Source organism: Pongo abelii, chromosome 17, assembly GCF_028885655.2.
Source record: "Pongo abelii isolate AG06213 chromosome 17, NHGRI_mPonAbe1-v2.0_pri, whole genome shotgun sequence".
Taxonomy (NCBI): Eukaryota; Metazoa; Chordata; class Mammalia; order Primates; family Hominidae; genus Pongo; species Pongo abelii.
Window position 1 is genome coordinate 26,623,780 of NC_072002.2, and position 18,571 is coordinate 26,642,350.

At 46.0% G+C, this 18,571-nt stretch overlaps 1 protein-coding gene across 10 annotated transcripts in view; it reads right to left on the minus strand.

The window, feature by feature from the left end:
• Positions 1 to 593: 593 nt before the first annotated feature.
• The window catches only part of PTPRM (protein tyrosine phosphatase receptor type M), an 844,030-nt gene continuing 826,052 nt past the window's right edge, over positions 594 to 18,571 (minus strand). For 9 of the 10 annotated variants that reach the window (XM_009252252.4, XM_054537539.2, XM_054537541.2 and 6 more), the window contains 2 exons: positions 12,868 to 13,003; positions 594 to 1,341 (listed from right to left, as the gene is read on the minus strand). In XM_009252252.4, coding sequence (XP_009250527.2) covers positions 1,288 to 1,341; positions 12,868 to 13,003 — 190 coding nt within the window. In that variant the 3' untranslated portion in view covers positions 594 to 1,287. 10 annotated transcript variants of the gene reach the window in all.

Here is an 18,571-nt window from a genome sequence, read left to right on the forward strand (position 1 = left end):
TGCACCTGCCTTCTGTGTCAGCGGCCAGAGCCCAGGGTAGTGCGGAGCAGGCGCTCTGGTGGGAACTTGTTCAGCTTGGTGTCCTTCAATGCACTCTGATTCTCTAACCCTTTAATAACTGTTCTCTCAGCAAGTCTTAGGTTGGCCTGAGGTATAGAGAAGAGAGATATTATCCCCTGCAGACTGAGGGGAAACAGAGAAAGGAAGACGATGCTCCAGTTAGCAAGTCCCCGCCATGGCCCCTGGCCCGGCTGCCCCACAAGGTCAGCGCTCACGCCCCATGGTGCAGGCTCATGGCTGAGCCTCCTCGGCACCAGGGCAGGCCACCGTGATGGACTCAGTGCTCTCACTGACGAACACCCTCTCTCAAAAAACTCCACTCTACTCGCTCCGGCAAACAGGCCCTGGCCGCACTCTCTTCCCCTGTGCGCTGGCGTGTCGGGTGCGGCTTCCACCGCCTGTGCGCTGGGACACCAGGAACATGCCACGGCTGCTCACGGGTCATCATTTATTGAGATGAGAATTCACACAAAGTAACATCATACAGAAAATCGTTTCCAGGCCTTAAGAAAAATGATTGTCACTCACTGTGCTTCACAAAAATTTCTTTTAATGAATAAATAATTTGATGAAATCAAAAATATTTACAATATAAACACATGGAAAAGCTCTGGGTCCGTGAATCTGATCGTCGAGTTTTGCATTTTGTGAACTGAGTCCTCCCCCAAGCTTTTCCCTTGGAAACAATACAAATCTGATAGAAACGACGACTCATACAACATATCTTTGTTCATTACACATTTATCTGTTAGTTCTGGAAAGCTACATAAGCATATATTATGCAACATGTTAAAGTACAAATATTACCTAAAATAATATATTATCATAATGCCAGATAGCATTCTCCACAGAACAAAAACATACACTCAGCTGTAACAATAACGAGGGTCACGGGCCACAAAATAATACCCCAAAGGTACAAATTCCTTCATAAGAATATAGTTGTGCTCTTCAGTTTACCAGATGTCTACACTGCTCTAGGAAGCCGGTGGCAAGGAGTACGGGATTTGGCGACTGTGGCTGTGTGTGTGTTTCTGTCAGGCAGCAGCATTACTGGGATTGGGCAGTGCAAGCAATTTTTGAAACACTTTCTTGGGCTCTTAAAAAGAGCCAATTATGCAAAGCAAAATAAGCATACTGAGAAGTCTTCATCTCTTTTGCACAAATACCATGGAACGTCTTGGCTTTGTGGTATGAAAGGGACTGTTTGCAGAGCTGTTTATGCCATCAGCCGGAATTCAAGTATTCCAGGGCCACCTCGTAGCAGAACTTGTACTGATCCTGGAAAACAGGAGGGGAAAGTGTCAGCTCAAGAACATCTCAACGCTGTTCCTAGTAAAGCAATTACCATAGAGTAGGGTCTTAATGGGAAGACATCAATCTGGGAAGGATTTGAATTAGAAATGAATCAGAAAGTCACGGTTCTGAACTCCAGACACATTCACTGTTTGGAGATGCTCCCCACAATGCTGGGTGAAAGGTATTTTGCTACCTGTGCTGGCTAGAATTCCCAGAAGGTTCTGGACACTTGGAACTCTAAATATGTTTGTCCACACGTGTATTTTCCAGGATATCAACATGCTGAGCTTTGTGCAGGAGGGTCAGGGGTAGAAGAAAAAGTAACGAGTGCTTCAGGAAATGCCTTCGTGACATCTCTCACAAGGCCCTTGGTACCTAGACGAGGCCTCATGCATGATCCAGCTTTACCTTTGACTTTCAGTCTGTAGGAATTCCTCAATCTCATGAGAATTTCATAAGCACCTCCTGAATACCAAGCCCCTTGACCTGGTCCCTGATTTTGAGAAGTCCGTGATCCAGTAAGGGGGATGAGACAGGTAACCCAATGACAACACATGAGGTGGAATGGTCCCTATGCTCAGGGGATGGCAAGTCTTCTTAGGGAAGATGGCAGTGGGAAGTAGATGGACAGCGCCTTCCCCAGAGGATGGAACTGATGCGTGGAGTGGAGGCAGCCTTGGTTTGCCCTGGACGGTCCTGGCTTCTGCCTGTTGTCCTGGCATAATCCTCTTTCACTCTCAAAGTGCCCTAGTTTGGATAAAGTATATGGCCATCCTCACCGGTTAATTAAAACAGGCATTCCAGGCAGAGGCAACAGGATGAGGAAAGCTACAGAAGGGGAAATGTTCGAGATCCTCTGGGACCCACAGACCAGTTCTTCATCAGGCAGGGAATTAATTTCTTCCTCCTATCTTTCTTTCCTTTTTTTTTTCTTTTTAAGAAACAGGGCCCTTTGTCACCCAAGCTGGAGTGCGGTGGCGCAATCATGGCTCAACGCAGCCTCGAACTCCTGGGCTCAGGCAATCCTCCCACCTCAGCCTCCTGGTTAGCTGGGATTATAGGCACGAGACACCACACCCAGCATTGGATTCATTTTTCTTGAGCTCAGCTTTCCTGGATCATGTACCTTGGCCCAAGCAAGCCCTGCACAAGGTCCTGGCTGAGGTGTGGTCTCGGGTGAGCGGGGAGAGCATTCTGCACCTGTGTGCATGGAGTGTGCTGATAGAACCAAGCCTGGGAGTGGTCTCTGAACCCAGAAGAGGGACACAGGGCTTGAGGAAGCCTCTGCCTGCCACCTGGCAGGAGCCCGGCCCTGGACAGGGCCTTAGCAACTGGAAGGCTTTCTTCTACTTCTGGAGGAGACAAGCTTTCACATGTGCGAGCGAGGTTCAGCACCACTGTCTCTACCCATCACAGCCACAACCAAGGAAAGGTATCTATTATTTTTCATTTTGCCAAATTAATTGAAAATGTCCAGTATTTCTTAAGTGCCTCCTACTTTGTCACTGAAATTTCCTTTTCTTCACCTACACTCTGTTCTGTAAATACCCTAGTGGTCCAACCTATTTGAGGACAAGGGCCACAGTTTATCCCTCTTTGTATAATGTAACAGTCTCTAGCCCAGAACTGACACAGTTGAGAGTCAAAGTCAGCTACATGTACACATGATGACAAGCCATGGGTCCAGCAGCATGTGATCCAACTCAATACACATGTACTACTAGAGACTGGGGATTTTATGACACGCTCAGTCCTCGGGAAGGTCATGATCCAGAGGCGAAGACAGAGAACAAGAAGATCATTTCAATCACTGACGGTGCCATGAGATTAATGTCAGTGGAATAACATTCACGAGGAGGCTCACATAACAAGAAAATCACAGGTGTTAGCAAGGACGTGGAGAAAGCGAACCCTCAAACACGGCTGGAGGGAATGTCAAATGGTGCAGCCACTTTGGAAAACCGTCTGGCAGCTCCTCAAAAGGTTAAACACAGAATTCCCACATGACCTAGCAATTCTACTACTGGGTGTACACCTAAGGAAACTGAAAACGTACGTATACACAAAAACTTTGTAAACAAATGTTCACAGAGCATTATTCTTAACAGCCAAAAAGGGTAAACAACTCAAATGTACATCAATAAAATGTAGTATAGCCATAAAGTGGAATATTACTTGGCTATGAAAAGGAATGAAGTACTAATACATGCTACAACGTGGATGAACTGAAGCATGGATGAATCTGCTGAGTGAAAGAAATCAGATTCAAAAGGGCACACACTCCTTTTCTATGAAACGCCCAGCATATGCAAATCTATAAAGACCGGAAGCTGAAGGGTGGTTGCCAGAGCCTGGAGGTGGGTAATGGGGAGTGGCTGCTAGTAGGTCTAGGATTTCTTTGAGGGGGCTAAGTGGGTGATGGAAATGTTAAACATTTGGATTGTGGTGATGGTTGCATAACTCTGTGAATACACTGAAAACCAGTGAATGACACACTTTAAAAGGGGATTTTTTTAAATTTGGGGTACATGTGCTTGTTTGTTACATGAGTATTACACATGTAATGGTGGGGATTGGGCTCCTAGGGTATTCATCCCCCAAATGAATGTTCATAGTGCATTACATGGCTGGTAGGAATGCAAAACACTGGAAACTGATTACAATTGAATGTTATATCCAACAGGTAATTTTTCAACCCTCCCTCTCCTCCCTTCCTCCCTGCTTTTTTGGAGTTCCCAGTGTCTATTATTTCCATCTAAAAGGGGAAATGTTATGGTATGCAAATTATATTCCAATAAAGCTTTATTAAAAAAATCGCTAGTAGAAAAATGCTTATTCCATGATGTGAATCCTACCTTTATGTCTATCAAGGGCTCACGTGGAACTGGAACTGGGTGGACTCTGACATAGGAAACATGAATCCAGTTGTTCTTTGCTTTCTACAGTCATGGGTCTGAGTGCCCCACACTGACCAGGAGCCTCAGGTCCTATTAACCATCCCCGAGATCCTGGCCATCCATTCCCCTCTGGTCATAAAACAAGGGGTTGGATCATATTTAAGTTTCCCTTCCAGCTTTCTCAATTTAGAACTTTTGGACTTGGTTTGCCTTTAAAGTAAGTCTGATGACATTTGAGAAGGTGTTCCTTAAATTATCTCCTAGTGCAAATAACAAATATTTTACTAGCCTGTCATTTCCCTTAAACAGACCACTTTTTCCGTACACAATGCCAATAAAGGTAGAAGTATTTTTTTAACTTTTTAACCGGAAAAAATTATTTCTTGCCCTAGGCAAAATTAGATTTCTGATTCATATTCTAGTATTTATTATTTGAGGATTTGATACTTTTATTTTCAGAATATTTAAAAGAGATAATTTGAATTTCAAAATTCCAAAAGGCCACGTTGTCAGATCACCAGGCTGACATATTGGCTATGAAGAGCTCCCATCATTTCTGTGCTTTTGTGAATCACAGGAACAATTTTTTTTGTAATGGGAATCTACATGGTCCAATCCCTTACTGCATAAAAATGATTTTATACAAGCCTAATTATGCAATTAATTTCAGTGGCTACTCAGAGCCATCCTTTTAACATATTTCCTTTTAACATGTTAAAATGCACCTAATGGAGAGATGTGGCTGCTGCCCTCAGGTCACAACACAGGCTGGAAACTCAGGAGGGATTTTGGGCTTCGCTGCTAAGGAGCTGCTGCTTGGAAGTCACCGAAGCTGCCCTGTCTCAGGCATGACTATAATTTTCAAAATGAATTCTCCATCTCCCCACCTTATCCTTCCTGAGCAAGCAGCCAGTCCCCATAGATTCTGTGATGACTGGTTTCTGAATCAGAAAAATAAGGGGAAGGAGAAGGAAGACCACAAATTGTTGTGTCCCCTCCCCCAAGCACCTGGGTAAATGCCTGAAATCTTCCTACATTGGAAACTGATTACATTTGATCACCAGGTACAGGTCTGTCTTCTGCAGTTTCCTCTCTCAGCTCACTCGCTTTTGAACAGTATAATTAAGCCACATGAGCCATCCCTATGCTCCAGGGGAAAAAGGAACGTTTATGCCTTGGTCCTGAGTGCTCCAATTTGGGTGACATTAGCTGGCTTCAGGCATGAGGAGGTGCCCTGAGTAGGGGCTCAGGTGGGAGCCTGGCCCGGTCCTCCTCACATCCTTGGGTCAGACCATAACCAGGGCAACCTGCTGCTATTCCTCGCCAAGGCCCCTGACGCTGGCCCCGCTCCCGATCAGACTTCCTGTACCTATGAGCAGGAGAAAGCAAAATCTGCAAGGGAACTGGAAATTGACGTTGGCTGTTAAAAGCCACTGCTCACTTGGTGATGGCGTCACGAGGCCAGCACACCAGCGGGTGGCGCTGGGGGCCTCTGTCAGGGGCCCGAGCCCTGTCGTCTGCGCAGGCTGCCTGCGTCTAAGGAACTCAGGCTGGTGGCCAGTGTGGGCACTTCAAACACCACATCAATGGCCTCCAAAGATTCAAAGAGAATAGCCTCCACCTCTGACCTGGTTGCTTTTGAAACTAAGGCAAGCTCTATGATTTTGGCTAGACCCTGAACTGACAGATCCTTCGGGCTGGAAGAATTCTTCTGAGTGATGCCTGCCAGGAGGGCAGGGTGGGCCCTATTACCGTGGTGGGATCCCTCAGTTCAGTGTTCCCAGCCAGTCTGTGGCCAGCCACTCTGTGCCAAGGAGACCAATAAATTCACATCCCTGCTCAGTGAGACAGCAGCATGTCCCTGGAATGATGAGTGGCTCATTCCCTTAATCTCTATCTTTAAAACATATAGGTAGAACTTTCTTCACCAAAGTCCCCTGCAAAATCCATGCCCAGTTCCTTATTGAGGCCCTGCTGAGCACAGCCACAACCTCCCCTAGGTTGGAGAGGGCAGCAAAGGGTAGCTCAGGTTGCACTCGGGTCTGGCTGCAGAGAAGAATGGTTCAGTCACTCAGCAAATGCTTACTGGGCAACTCCTGGGAGCCAGGTGCTCGGCTGGTGCTGAGTGTAGGGGGCAGGCTGGGCAAGTAGAATCTGGGGGTGGGGAGAGGGGATGGGGTATTAGCAAAAATTATTACAAACCTTCCTCAACAGTGCAGGAAGACTGACCATGGGTGGATTCAAGGTGCCTGGAGTGTGGATTGGGGACCCTAGCTCACCTCTGATTCCCACCCAACTCCTGCACTCACCTCCCCAACACGTGCACACACACGTGTACAGCCTGTTAAATAGGCTGCAAATTTCACAGCGAGAGCTATTGAGGGACAGCCTATACACACCAGTTGGTGGCACAAGGGGGAGAGCTGTAGGCCCCACACCACGTTGCATTTTGTATGTGAGTCCATTGTTGGCTTACTAAAGGGGAGGTGAGGCTGAGTCTGGAGGGTCAGCTCTAAGTTACAGAGGGGGCAACTTGAACCTGTGCAGCACATCCGCAGATGGGAATGGGGCCTGGCTCTGGAGTAAGTGGGACGGAGCGGGAGGGGGTGGTGAGCTGTGAACACCGCCGCATGGCACTGCAGGGAAGGGAGAGGCCCGCTGACCCTCCTACACCAACTTTCTCAGCCCTGTGGCACGTCCATCCTACCTGGCGGGGGCTCCATCCCAGAGCCTCTGGCTGAAGTGGGCTGGGGCAGGCCTGTGCACTGGTATTTCTGAAAGCTCCTCCAGGAGTTGGGGGTGGGCGGATTGTCAAGTGCAGCTTGGGCTGAGAGTGTGTCTAGAGCAGACATGGTTCTTAAGCTAGGCTGCACATGAGACTCACTGGGGACTTTTAACACTTGGCTGCTGCAGCCAGGCCCCTGACCAATCGAATCAGTCTCCAGGTGGGCCCAGGGATCAGAATTGTTCTAAAGCTCCCAGATGACTTCAGTGGGCAACCAGGCTTGAGAACCACTGAGGAAACGTTCTTTTCTGAATCTTACAAGGCACGTGATGGTGGACGGGGCTGTTCCCGTTACACCTGGTCCGAGATGAAACTCACACACACAGTGATTGAGCTCTGCCCTGTTCCCAGGTCCCCTACACTAACCTGTGCCCTTTTTCTCCCGGTGCAAGAGCATGTACTGCTTTACCACCGTTATCCTGGATTTCTCCCAGCAACTCAGTAACAAATCAACCCAGCGAAGGGTTATGACCGTCACCTTCCTACAGGGTCCACCCTTTCAGACTCCCAGGTGGGTTGGGACTGCTTATCCAGCTACATTCTATTTGGAATTTTCGTCTAATGGCTTTTAGTTGTCGATTTTTTTCCCTTACCTTTTCCACACATCATGAACCCTGAGAGCCCTGCTGGTGTCCAGCCTCTAGGCTGGGAGAAAGCTCGGGGGGCTCCTTGTAGGGTGGTTGAACATCAGCAGGCTTGGAGCTGGGAGGAGGGACCCGGATCTGGATTTGGCTTGCATGAATGACGAAACGCTAGACTTCTCTGTAAAGGTGGTGCAGCGGCAGCACCTCCTCTGGCTTTGGTGAAGGTGACTGAGTATAACAAGATAACTCTTGGGACGTGTTCCGTAAACAGAAAAGCCCCGTAGCCTTCTATGAACAGTATTCTTTTTTGTTGTTTTTGATGTTACTTTGTAAAAAACAACAGCTTTGTTGAGATATAATTCACATACCATAAAATTGGCCTCTTTAAAGGATACAGTTGTTAAATAAAATTCATGAGAGGTCACTGTTTGGATGAGGCCCTGACAGACTAGACCAAACCAGAATGGAGTCCCTCGTGCTAGGTGCTATGTCGCCATCCAACTGAACTTTGAAATAGGGCAGCTTTCCAAACATCAGGAGAAGTGCAGCAACCAGTCAGAAGTGACCCGGTTTTCCTGAGCTGCCATGATAAAGAAGTCCCCTCTGTTTTAACCGTATGATGGAAGGAAGTTTGAAACAACCAATCTGCGTTGTGTTCCCTGTCTCTGCCTTCTCAACCTTTTTTCTGCCTACAAAGCAGCCTCCTCTGCTCAGCTCCTTGGAGCACTCGTTCTATTTTACAGAATGACATGTTGCCTGATTCTAGGGTCACTAACACAAGCCAATTAGATCTTCAAATTAAATGTGTTGTAATTTTGTACTTTAACACAGTTCACTGGTTTTCAGTATATTTACAGACTTATATACAATCTAAGTTTAAAACATTCCCATCACCTCGGAAAGAAATCCTGTGCCTATCAGCAGTCACCCCCATCTCCCTCTCCCCCAGCCCTCAGCAGCCACTACTTTACTTTCTGTCTCATGGACGTCTGTTTTGAACATTTCACAGACAAGGAATCATAGAATATGTGGCCTTTTGTGACTGAATTAATAGTTTGTTTTGTGTTGTTTTTTGTTTTTTTTTGAGAAGGAGTCTTGCTCTGTCACCCAGGCTAGAGTGCAGTGGTGCGATCTCAGCTCACTGCAACCTCTGCCTCCTGAGTTCAAGTGATTCTCCTGCCTCAGCCTCCCAAGTAGCTGGGATTACAGGTGGCTGCCACCACGCCCAGCTAATTTTTATATTTTTAGTAAAGACGGGGTTTCACCATGTTGGTTGGCCAGTCTGGTCTCAAACTCCTGACCTCAGGTGATCTGCCCACCTCGGCCTCCCTAAGTGCTGGGATTACAGGCGTGAGCCACCACGTTCGGCCTGGCTTAATATTCTTATTCCCACTTTACAGATGAGAAAACTGAGGTTCAGGTAGGACTTTTGCATCTCCAGTGAGTTCTAAGCTCCATGTGGGAGAGACCGTATCTTCTACTTCTCTTGCATCATGCCCAGTGATGCTGCACATAGAACAGAGGCTGAGAAATACGTGCAGAATGGCATGGAACTAAGATAAGATGCCAGGTCAGGCACTGTGACTCATGCCTGTAATCCCAGCATTTTGAGAGGCTGAGGCAGGAGGACTGCTTGAGGCCAGGAGTTTGAGACCAGCCTGGGCAAAACTGCAAGACTCCCATCTCTAAAAAAATAAAAATAAAAAACCAGTCAGGCATGGTTGCATGCCCCTTTAGTTCCAGCTACCTGAGAGGCTGAGGTGGGAGGATGGCTTGAGCCCAGGTGTTTAAGGCTGCAGTGAGCTATGATCACGCCACTGCACTCCATATTAAAGTGTGTAATTACCTGCAGAGGCAGCTTTGTCAGCCCTGCCCAAGGCATTTGGGTAAATGATGGGGCCAGTTGTTCACTTCCTGGGCAGTGCACTGGGCTGTGGAGGGGAGTCTTCCAAAGTTCCCACCCCCTCGCAGGGGACACTATGTTTCTCTAGGCAAGATCTGCCCTTGAAGACCATTTCTATGTTAAAACAGAGCCCTGGGAACTTCAAAAGCCATTAAGGAAGTCAAAAGTGAGAGGTGAGCTGCCGGCGTGAAGCAGCCGCTTTCCTGCAGCCTGAGTCTCTTCAAAGGAGCTCAGGTGCCAGCACTCCTTCTGAATCGAACTAGGCGAGTTGTGGGGAATCTCAGGCTGTGCTGTCCTTGTCCATCCTCTGGGGACCCAATTCTTTGATGGGGACTTGAGGCTGGTTGAAGAGATGGATAACTTAGAAGCAGGCTGAAAAAGGGGTCAGGAAAAATGCAGCTGCCCCTGCTGGATACAAAAAAATCTAGTCTTGCATTAGAAACTATTTTGCCTCCTGGCAATCCACTGGCTTTTCTCCAGAGCTCCCAAAGCTAAAAATTTGCAGAAATACATCTTGAGGGCTTTCTGGATCTCCCTAGAGAGTGTCATGCTTCAACACGAACCGACGAATCTTCCCACTCAGAAGCAATTTAGAAAAATCAGAGCTGCAAAGGGAGATGGTGAGAGACACAGCGTCCCTCTGTGCACTCACCCGCCCTGGTAGGGAGGGTACAGCGGTAGCATTTGCCTGTTCTGAACGGAAGGGACCATGAGGGATGCAGCCGCACATGTGATGTGTAAGACCTGGTGGGGCCGGGGGCGAGGGCCCCTCTATTGCACCCCAACCTGCCTCTCCAGACACTCGGAAGTGCCCTCAGGGCTGTCTGGCACATGCTCGTCATCCTCTGAAGAGGCAGCTAAGTAGACTCAGTACACTGCCCTTTTCAGCGGCTGGCACAACATTCTGTGCTTAGGACACAGTCAGGCCTCAGATGGCCTGTGATGCCCAATAAAACTGTACCAGACTTTATCACCCTGACCTGAGCTAATTAATTCTCTCAGCCAACATACACAGGTATCAACACCAAACTAAACAGAAGTCGTATTTACAGACAAAACCAAATGACAACATGTCCTACTCAGTTCTGGAAGCTTCAAACCCACTGAAAAGAGGACAGTGACCTTTTTCTCTGTCACCAGGTATTATCTAATACCCTGCTAACAGCCACCGTGACAGATATGTCACATAGTTTTCTCCGGACATTGCAAAACTTTCCTACATTTCTCAGACCCTGACCTTATCCTCCAACTGCTGCTGACTTTGGAGGTCTGGGCACCTAGAAATCCTATCTTCTCCCTCAGGATCACACACAATACACAAAGTCCTAAGTTACTATAGAATCGTGGGCCGGGACCGCAAGCTCCCTTCTGGTTCAGCCACCTAAGCCTCCATTTATTTCATGAAGAATCACCCCTGTCCTTCAGCGTGCACCACTGATTTGGAAAAAGCCCTATCACTCCTGCCCATAAAACCTGGTGAGTGATGAAAGCTGCAGCCGGAGCCATTAGAGGAAAGGCCTGGAAGGGTCTGTTTCTAATGATCTGCTTAATTCAGGCTGCAGTGAGAGGGAAGTGACATTTTTTTGATCAAGGTCAGCTGTGCCCAAGTACCAACCAGAGTCTCGAGGCTGCATACCTGTCCCTGAATTAGTGAGGTTAACTACCTCACGAAGCCACAGGCAGAATATTTCATTTGTGCATTTGTTTCTATCCTCTGCCGGCCCAAACTCAGGCCTCTGCCGACAGCATGGCCATGCTTTGCTCAACTGCCTCCATCCTGGAAGACTGGGAATTCCCTGGCGGTAGAACTCTACCATTCAGGCGGGGTTGCAGGGAGGGAGACGGTCCTAGTGAAGCCCCACACCAGCCTTTCAACAACCCACAGGAGATCCGTTACTATGTCCAGGGCACTTAGAGCCCTTTTGCCAGGCCACTGATGGCATCATGCCTGGCAGACTTCCATACTCTCTACAACCACCTCTCCCCTTTGCAATTTCCAAAACACTTTCACATCTCTCTGCACACTGGGTACCTCAGTGAGCTCGTGGTATCCCTAGTTTATAAAACTAAAACCTAAGGGAGTTAAGCGATGTGCTTAAGGACACTTAAACGACAAAACTAATGTGTTTGGGGGTCACCTAACTAGAATCAGTAGCAGAGTTGAGATTAGAATTTGGGTTTCCATGGGCTCCCCATAGGGTGGGGAGGAGGGGAGCAGGAGTCTGGGGAGCATAGTTCTTTCTGCCCCTTCTAGAAGCCAACATGCTAACAGCTGATGGGCGACAGTGTGCCTAACCAAGTGGGTGTGACCAATTTTCTGACCAGCAACCATGCTTCTTGGAAATGGAGCAGCTTATCAGGCACGAGACATGTATCTGGGCAAAGTGGATGCTCTGGAGAGTGGTTCGTGATGACTGGGACATGTTTGGGAGCTCGTTGTCATTGGTGACTACTATTAGCCAGCCTGGAGCACTGCTATTATGACTTCTTAAACTGCATGAGGACCATGGCTACTTCCTCAAATTCAGCTTGACTCTCAACTCCCTCTTAAGTCCCTTTATTTTAATTTTTAACATTAACCCGTGTTGTGATGCTGTGGACCTGGGAACACTGGCTTTGGCGCTTGTCGCATTGGCCATCTCTTCCTCCCTCTCCTACCCCCAAGCCATTTTCCAACCTTGGATTAGTCCTGCTGTTTCCTTCAGATCCTTCCTCCACTCAGAGAGAAGTGCAAAAACCTAATCTAAAAGCTTCCTCCTTTAAACTATTCTAGAGTCACGGTGGTTGGCATTTCAACAACTCCACATAGAAAGAGATTTCATAAAATACTCTTAAGAAAATAATTGCACATTGTCCTTTGTTTCTCATCTCCTTTAATCCTTTCCTCAGATATGGCCACCGTAATTAAATGCAATATTCTGGATGTCAAACTAAAATTCACAGCTTTGATAAATATTAGGCGATTAAGCTATTTATAAAATATATAATTTGAAAATCTGGCATTTCACGTACTATGATTATTTCTTCTCTGTGAAGACTAAGTGCTTAGCCACGTGGAAGGCACTGCCAGAAAGGGAAGTTAATAAGGATGTTCACTTGTGAGTTTCAGCTATTTCCGCATTTTGAATGAGCTGGAGACAAAGTCTCCTTGTGAAGAACAAAGAGAGGAAGAGGGAGAACAAGAAAGAGGAAAAAAGCCCTACATGCAAAGTGATTACATTGTGATTTTGAAAATGAGTCTCTTCCCTTACGCATCAGTTTCCCTGCAAATCTGGGAGCTGGCATGGATTCTAATGCTAATGGGGTGTCTCACGGAACAGCTCAGAGGGGGTGTCCTACCAGGAGGTCGACCATGTTGGGCTTGTTGTTCCTCAGCGTCTTCACAGCATGGAAGACATCCACGGTTCTCTGGTGCCGGAGCATCTCACATACGATGCTGATGGCGCAGAACGTCCCACTGCGGCCTCCCCCGTTCCTGTCGTGAAAGAGATCAGATGACTGCACTCGGTTTGTCTTTACACTGCACCTTGCAAACACCTGTGGAAACAAGCTGTCTAAACCCTGGTGAACAGTAACAACAAAGGGCTCTGAGGCCGGGGGACCTCTTACCTGGGCAGATTCTTTTAATTAAAGCAAACAGAGCAAGCCATCCACAGTGTTTGGCCACAGGTCACCTGACTGGAGAGCCTTTCCCAGCTCACCTCAGCCCTGGTCACATTCTCTGACACAGCACTTCATCGATAAGGGCCCATGGTAGAAAATTTTCAATGAACCTTATTTAGGGTCTGCCAGGAAAAGTGGTGTGACAAGTATGGGTTATGTTCAAAGACGTATCTGGCCTTTAAAAACATCCATTAGCAGCTGGGTGCAGTGGCTCATGCCTGTACTCCCAGCACTTTGGGAGGTCAAGGTGGGCAGATCACGAGGTCAGGAGATGGAGACCTTCCTGGCTAACATGGTGAAACCCCATCTCTACTAAAAAAATACAAAAAAAATTAGCCGGGCGTGGTGGCGGGCACCTGTAGTCCCAGCTACTCCGGAGGCTGAGGCAGGAGAATGGCATGAACCCGGGAGGTGGAGCTTGCAGTGAGCCAAGATTGTGCTACTGCACTCCAGCCTGGGCAACAGAGCGAGACTCCCTCTCAAACAACAACAACAACAACAAATCCATTGGCATTTCGTTATTTATCTATAAAACATAGAGGCTCTTTTTAAAGAAAACTTTTTAATCTGAACCCATTTTAGATGTGCAGAAATGTTGTAAAAATAGCATAGAGAATGCATATCCAACTTCCCTGATATGAACACCTTACTTGCCCACAGCACATTATGCAAGCCAAGAACGTGATGCTAGGACAATACTATTAACTAAACCACATCACATCTCACTAGTTCCTCCATGAATGTCCTTTTTCTGGTCCAGGATCCAATCGTGCATATAGTTGTCCTGTCTCCTTAGTTTCCTTCAGTCAGTAACACTTCCTCAGTCTTTTCTTGTGTTTCCTGACCTTGACACTTTTGAAGAGCACTGATCAGTGATTTGTAGAATATAAAGAATGTAGAACACAGAAGTAGAAAGTAGCTGTCGTCCCCAGCCGCAATCTGAGAAGTCATCACAAACTATAACATGTAGACAATCCCTTCATTTGGGTTTGTCTGATGTCTTCTCATGACTGGAAACAAGGCCGTGCATTTTGGTAAGAAAACCAGAGAGGGTATGTTCCCTCCTCCCAGGGGTTCAGGATGTCCATCTGTCTTATTACTGGTGATGTTAACTTGCTCACTTGTTAAGATGGTCTCTGCCAGATTTTCTCACCATAAAGTTATCATCTTTCTCTTTGCAGTCAATAAATATCTGGGGGGAAGATATTTTGGGACTATGCAAATATTTTTTTTCTCTCCCACTGATGTGAGCATCCGTTGGTGGATCTTGTCTGCAACAATTAATTATCACTGTGGTGTTTGCCTAATGGTGATTTCCTGTTTCCCTCTCTTTCAACATTCTACACTAAGAAAGAACTGTCTCTTCTTCCCTATTATTTATTTGTTTATTTTATGATTTGTTTATTTCAGTGTGAGCTTATATATAATAATTTAATCTATCAGCTAAAATCCAAGGGTACTAATATTGATTTTGTTCACATTGTTCCAGCTTTGGCCAGTGGGAACTCTGTCAGGTTGGCTCTTTTGTTCTTTTCTGACAAGCCCCCAGCCTTTTTTATTTCTTTACTTTCTGCAACCACATAATGGTCCAGGCTCATCCTGCACTATCCCTGCATCAACTCTGCAGTCACTCTCTCCTCAAGGAGATAAGGGACCTTTTTTTTGTTGTTGTTGTTGAGACGGAGTCTCGCTCTGTCACCCAGGCTGGAGTGCAGTGGCGTGATCTTGGCTCACTGCAAGCTCCGCCTCCTGGGTTCGTGCCATTCTCCTGCCTCAGCCTCCCGAGTAGCTGGGACTACAGGCACCCGTCACCATGCCCAGCTAATTTTTTTTTGTATTTTTTTAGTAGAGATGGGGTTTCACCGTGTTAGCCAGGATGGTCTCAATCTCCTGACCTAGTGATCTGCCCGCCCCGGCCTCGCAAAGTGCTGGGATTACAGGCGTGAGCCACCGCGCCTGGCCATGGGACCTTTTTATTTTTAAACACAGTACACAGTATAACTATCATACCTAAAATAATAACATTACTGTTTTAAAATAATCAAATTTCTAGTCAGTGTTCCAGTTTCCCAGATCGTTTCTTACAGATGCTTTTTATAAAATCCACATCTAGGCAAAGTCCACAGACTGGATTTGGTTGGTATGTCTTGCAAATTTATTTTACTCTGTGAGTTCCTCTTTGCTCTTTTTTCTTGAGAATTTATTTGTTGAGGAAACAAGTTCATCTCTGTCCTGTAGAGAGTCCCACATCGTAGACTGTTCTCATTCATCACATCTCTGTGATACTATTTAATATGCTGCTTTCTAACTCTGTATTTCCCGTAAATTGGTAGGTAGTTCCAGGGCTTGATAAGAATTCAAGATTTATTTATTTATACAAGGATACTTAAAGTATACTTTCATTAGGAAGCAAGCCAAAAATATCTGGTTGTCGCTTGTTTTATGGTTTTAAGAGTGATCATTGTGTTCGGATATCAGCTTGATCAGCCCATTATGAAATTCCGAATCAGCTTTTTAACTAAACTACAATATACCTACAATAAAGACCATAAGTAGATAGCTCAGTCAATTTTTACCAATGCATACACCACGTAACCACCATTCAGACCAAGATACAAACCACGTTCAGTCCCCAAGAGGCTTCCTCACGTTCCTTCCTCAACAATACCATCAGTATCACCAAAGAGAATCCATTCTTAAGCCTAGCATCATCAATTGCTTTTGCCTGTTTTTCAGCTTTGTGTAAATGAACCAAACACTATGTCTTCTTCTGAGACTGGCTTATTTCACTCTGTGTTGTCTGTGTGAGAATCACCCACGGTGTTATATTGGTAGTTTATTATTTTATATTGCTAAGAATAATTCCACTGAATGAATACCCACTGTACAATTTATCCAACAGCTGATGAATGTTTGGGCTGTTTCCAGTTTTTAAATATTATGAGTAAACCTGTGATAAGCTTATCTTTTGGTAGACGATTCATTTCTGCAGTCATTTCTCTAAGAATAGAAGAGCTCAGCCTCAGACTGCGTATATGTTTAGCTTTGGTAAATGCTGTCAGTTTCCAAATGGTTGTACAGTATTTACTTCCTTCCTACAGTGTGTAAGAGTTCCAGTTACTCCACAGCTTCACTAACACTTGGGATTATCATTTATTTGTCTGTCTTTAAAATTTCAGCCATTCTGGTGAGTACACAGTGGCATGTGATCCTGGTTTGAATGTGGATTTGCCTAAAAACGAATAATGTTGAGTAACTTTTCTATGCTCATTGGCTATTTGGGACATCTTTATTATTATTATTATTTTCTTTTTGAGATGGAGTCTCGCTCTGTCGCCCAGGCTAGAGTGCAATGGCACGATCTTGGCTCACTGCAAGCTCTGCCTCCCGGGTTCACGCCATTCTCCTGCCTCAGCCTCCGGAGTAGCTGGGACTATAGGCGCCCACCACCGTGCCCGGCTAATTTTTTGTATTTTTAGTAGAGACGGGGTTTCACCGTGTTAGCCAGGATGGTCTCAATCTCCTGATCTCATGATCCACCCGCCTCAGCCTCCCAAAGTGCTGGGATCACAGGCGTGAGCCACTGCGCCAGGCTGGGACATCTTTTGTCTTCAATGAAGTACCTGTCAAGTTTTTTGCCCATTTAATAAATTGAGTTGTCTATCATTTTCCTACCGGCTTGCAGTACAGCAGTTCTTAGACATCGTGGCCTAGTCCTTTGTCAGACACACGTATTATAAAACTCTCCTCCCACTGCCTTGCTTTTTCACCCTCTTATTGACGTCTTTTGATGAAGAGAAGGGCTTAATTTTAATGAAAGTCCAGTTTGTCAATATTTCTTTTAAGGCTAGTGTTCTGTGTCCTGTTTAACAAATCTACCTGTGGTTGTGAAAATTTTCTCCTATGTTTTCTTCTAGAAGCTTTGTTGTTTTACTTTCCCCTTTTGGTCTACCATCTATCTGGAAGGGATTCTGTACACGGGGTGAGGGAGACCAACGTGTCCAGGCAGTCTTCCCCACCCCCTGCCGTGCTGTGTTGCAATGGCATCTTTGTTGTAAGTCAGATGACACTGAGGTACGGATCTGTCCCTGGACTGTCTCTTCTGCTAATTAGAAGATTAGCTGTTTTCTATTCTTGCATTAACATTACACCGCTTTTCCTATCAGCTTTGCACCTAATACTTTCGGCAGCTGTTGAAGACCACTGTCTAATCTATTATTTTCATCAAGAGTTGCAAAGTGGTGAAATCTTAATTCTATCCATTTAATCTAGCTTTATTAGCTGGGAGACACATATAAAGAAAAACACTCCCTATTTGCATACCTTGAATATCTGTGGCTCAAGGAACCATTCACTTCAAAGAACCTGCAGGTCTTGTCTCAGCCGGGAACTCTCCACCCACAGCCGTTAGGTGGCGCTACACTATGCTGAATGCCATGCTCTTACCTCCAAGAGGAACACTGGAGTGGTTTGATTCTTTCTTGGCCAGTACTGGGGGATGCCAATGTAAACTAACTTTGTTTCTTATAGCTAAAAAAAACCCTTAGATTTAGATATATAAATGTAAACAAAAATAAATATTCTTACCAGGCCTAGGTCTCATGCCCACCTTGATGCTAAGAGAGCAAGAGACAGCCCCACATGAACAGAGGCGGGGCTTTAGGGAGGGGGAGTATTCCAAAGAATTATCAAGGTTCTCTCAGTGGAAAATGGGAAGGGATGCTGCACAGGCAGGAGAGAAGAAACAATGGATGCCTCCCACCGTCCACTGTGAAGAACGGCTGATTGCTTTAGGTTTTACATGGAACAGCAATGTTACTGGTTAGTTCTGTGGTCACAGCTGCCTCTGGGAAGAGTGTTGTTGACAAGGTGCAGTGAGTTAAGAAGTCTTTATGTCTTCTTGTTAGGCCTGTCCTGGTGCCTCAACTTCTTCGAGTCACTAGTAACTTAGTCCTGTGGGTTAAAGCACTGAACGTTTTTAGAAAGCCACTAATCCCGGGGGGAACGATGCATTATACATCTAGCTCCAGATGCTGGGGGTCTCCAGATGCAGGCAGGGGTAACTGCAAACTATTTTTAGTATTTTAGAAAAATCTGACATATCTAATACAAACGAACTACAATGTTAATATTCTTTGCTGGGATTGTATCATCTCAGTGTGAGCCTCTTGTTCTGATCAGAGGTTGGATCTGGATTGAAGAGAAATAATAATAGGGATGTGGACTGCTAATGAATTCTTTTTGTCATTTTCTTGATAGAGATTTTTTTTTCTTTTTTTTTGAGATGGAGTCTTGCTCTCTCCCCCAGGTTGGATTGCAGTGGCACCATCTCGGCCTACTGCAAGCTCCGCCTCCCGGGTTCACGCCATTCTCCTGCCTC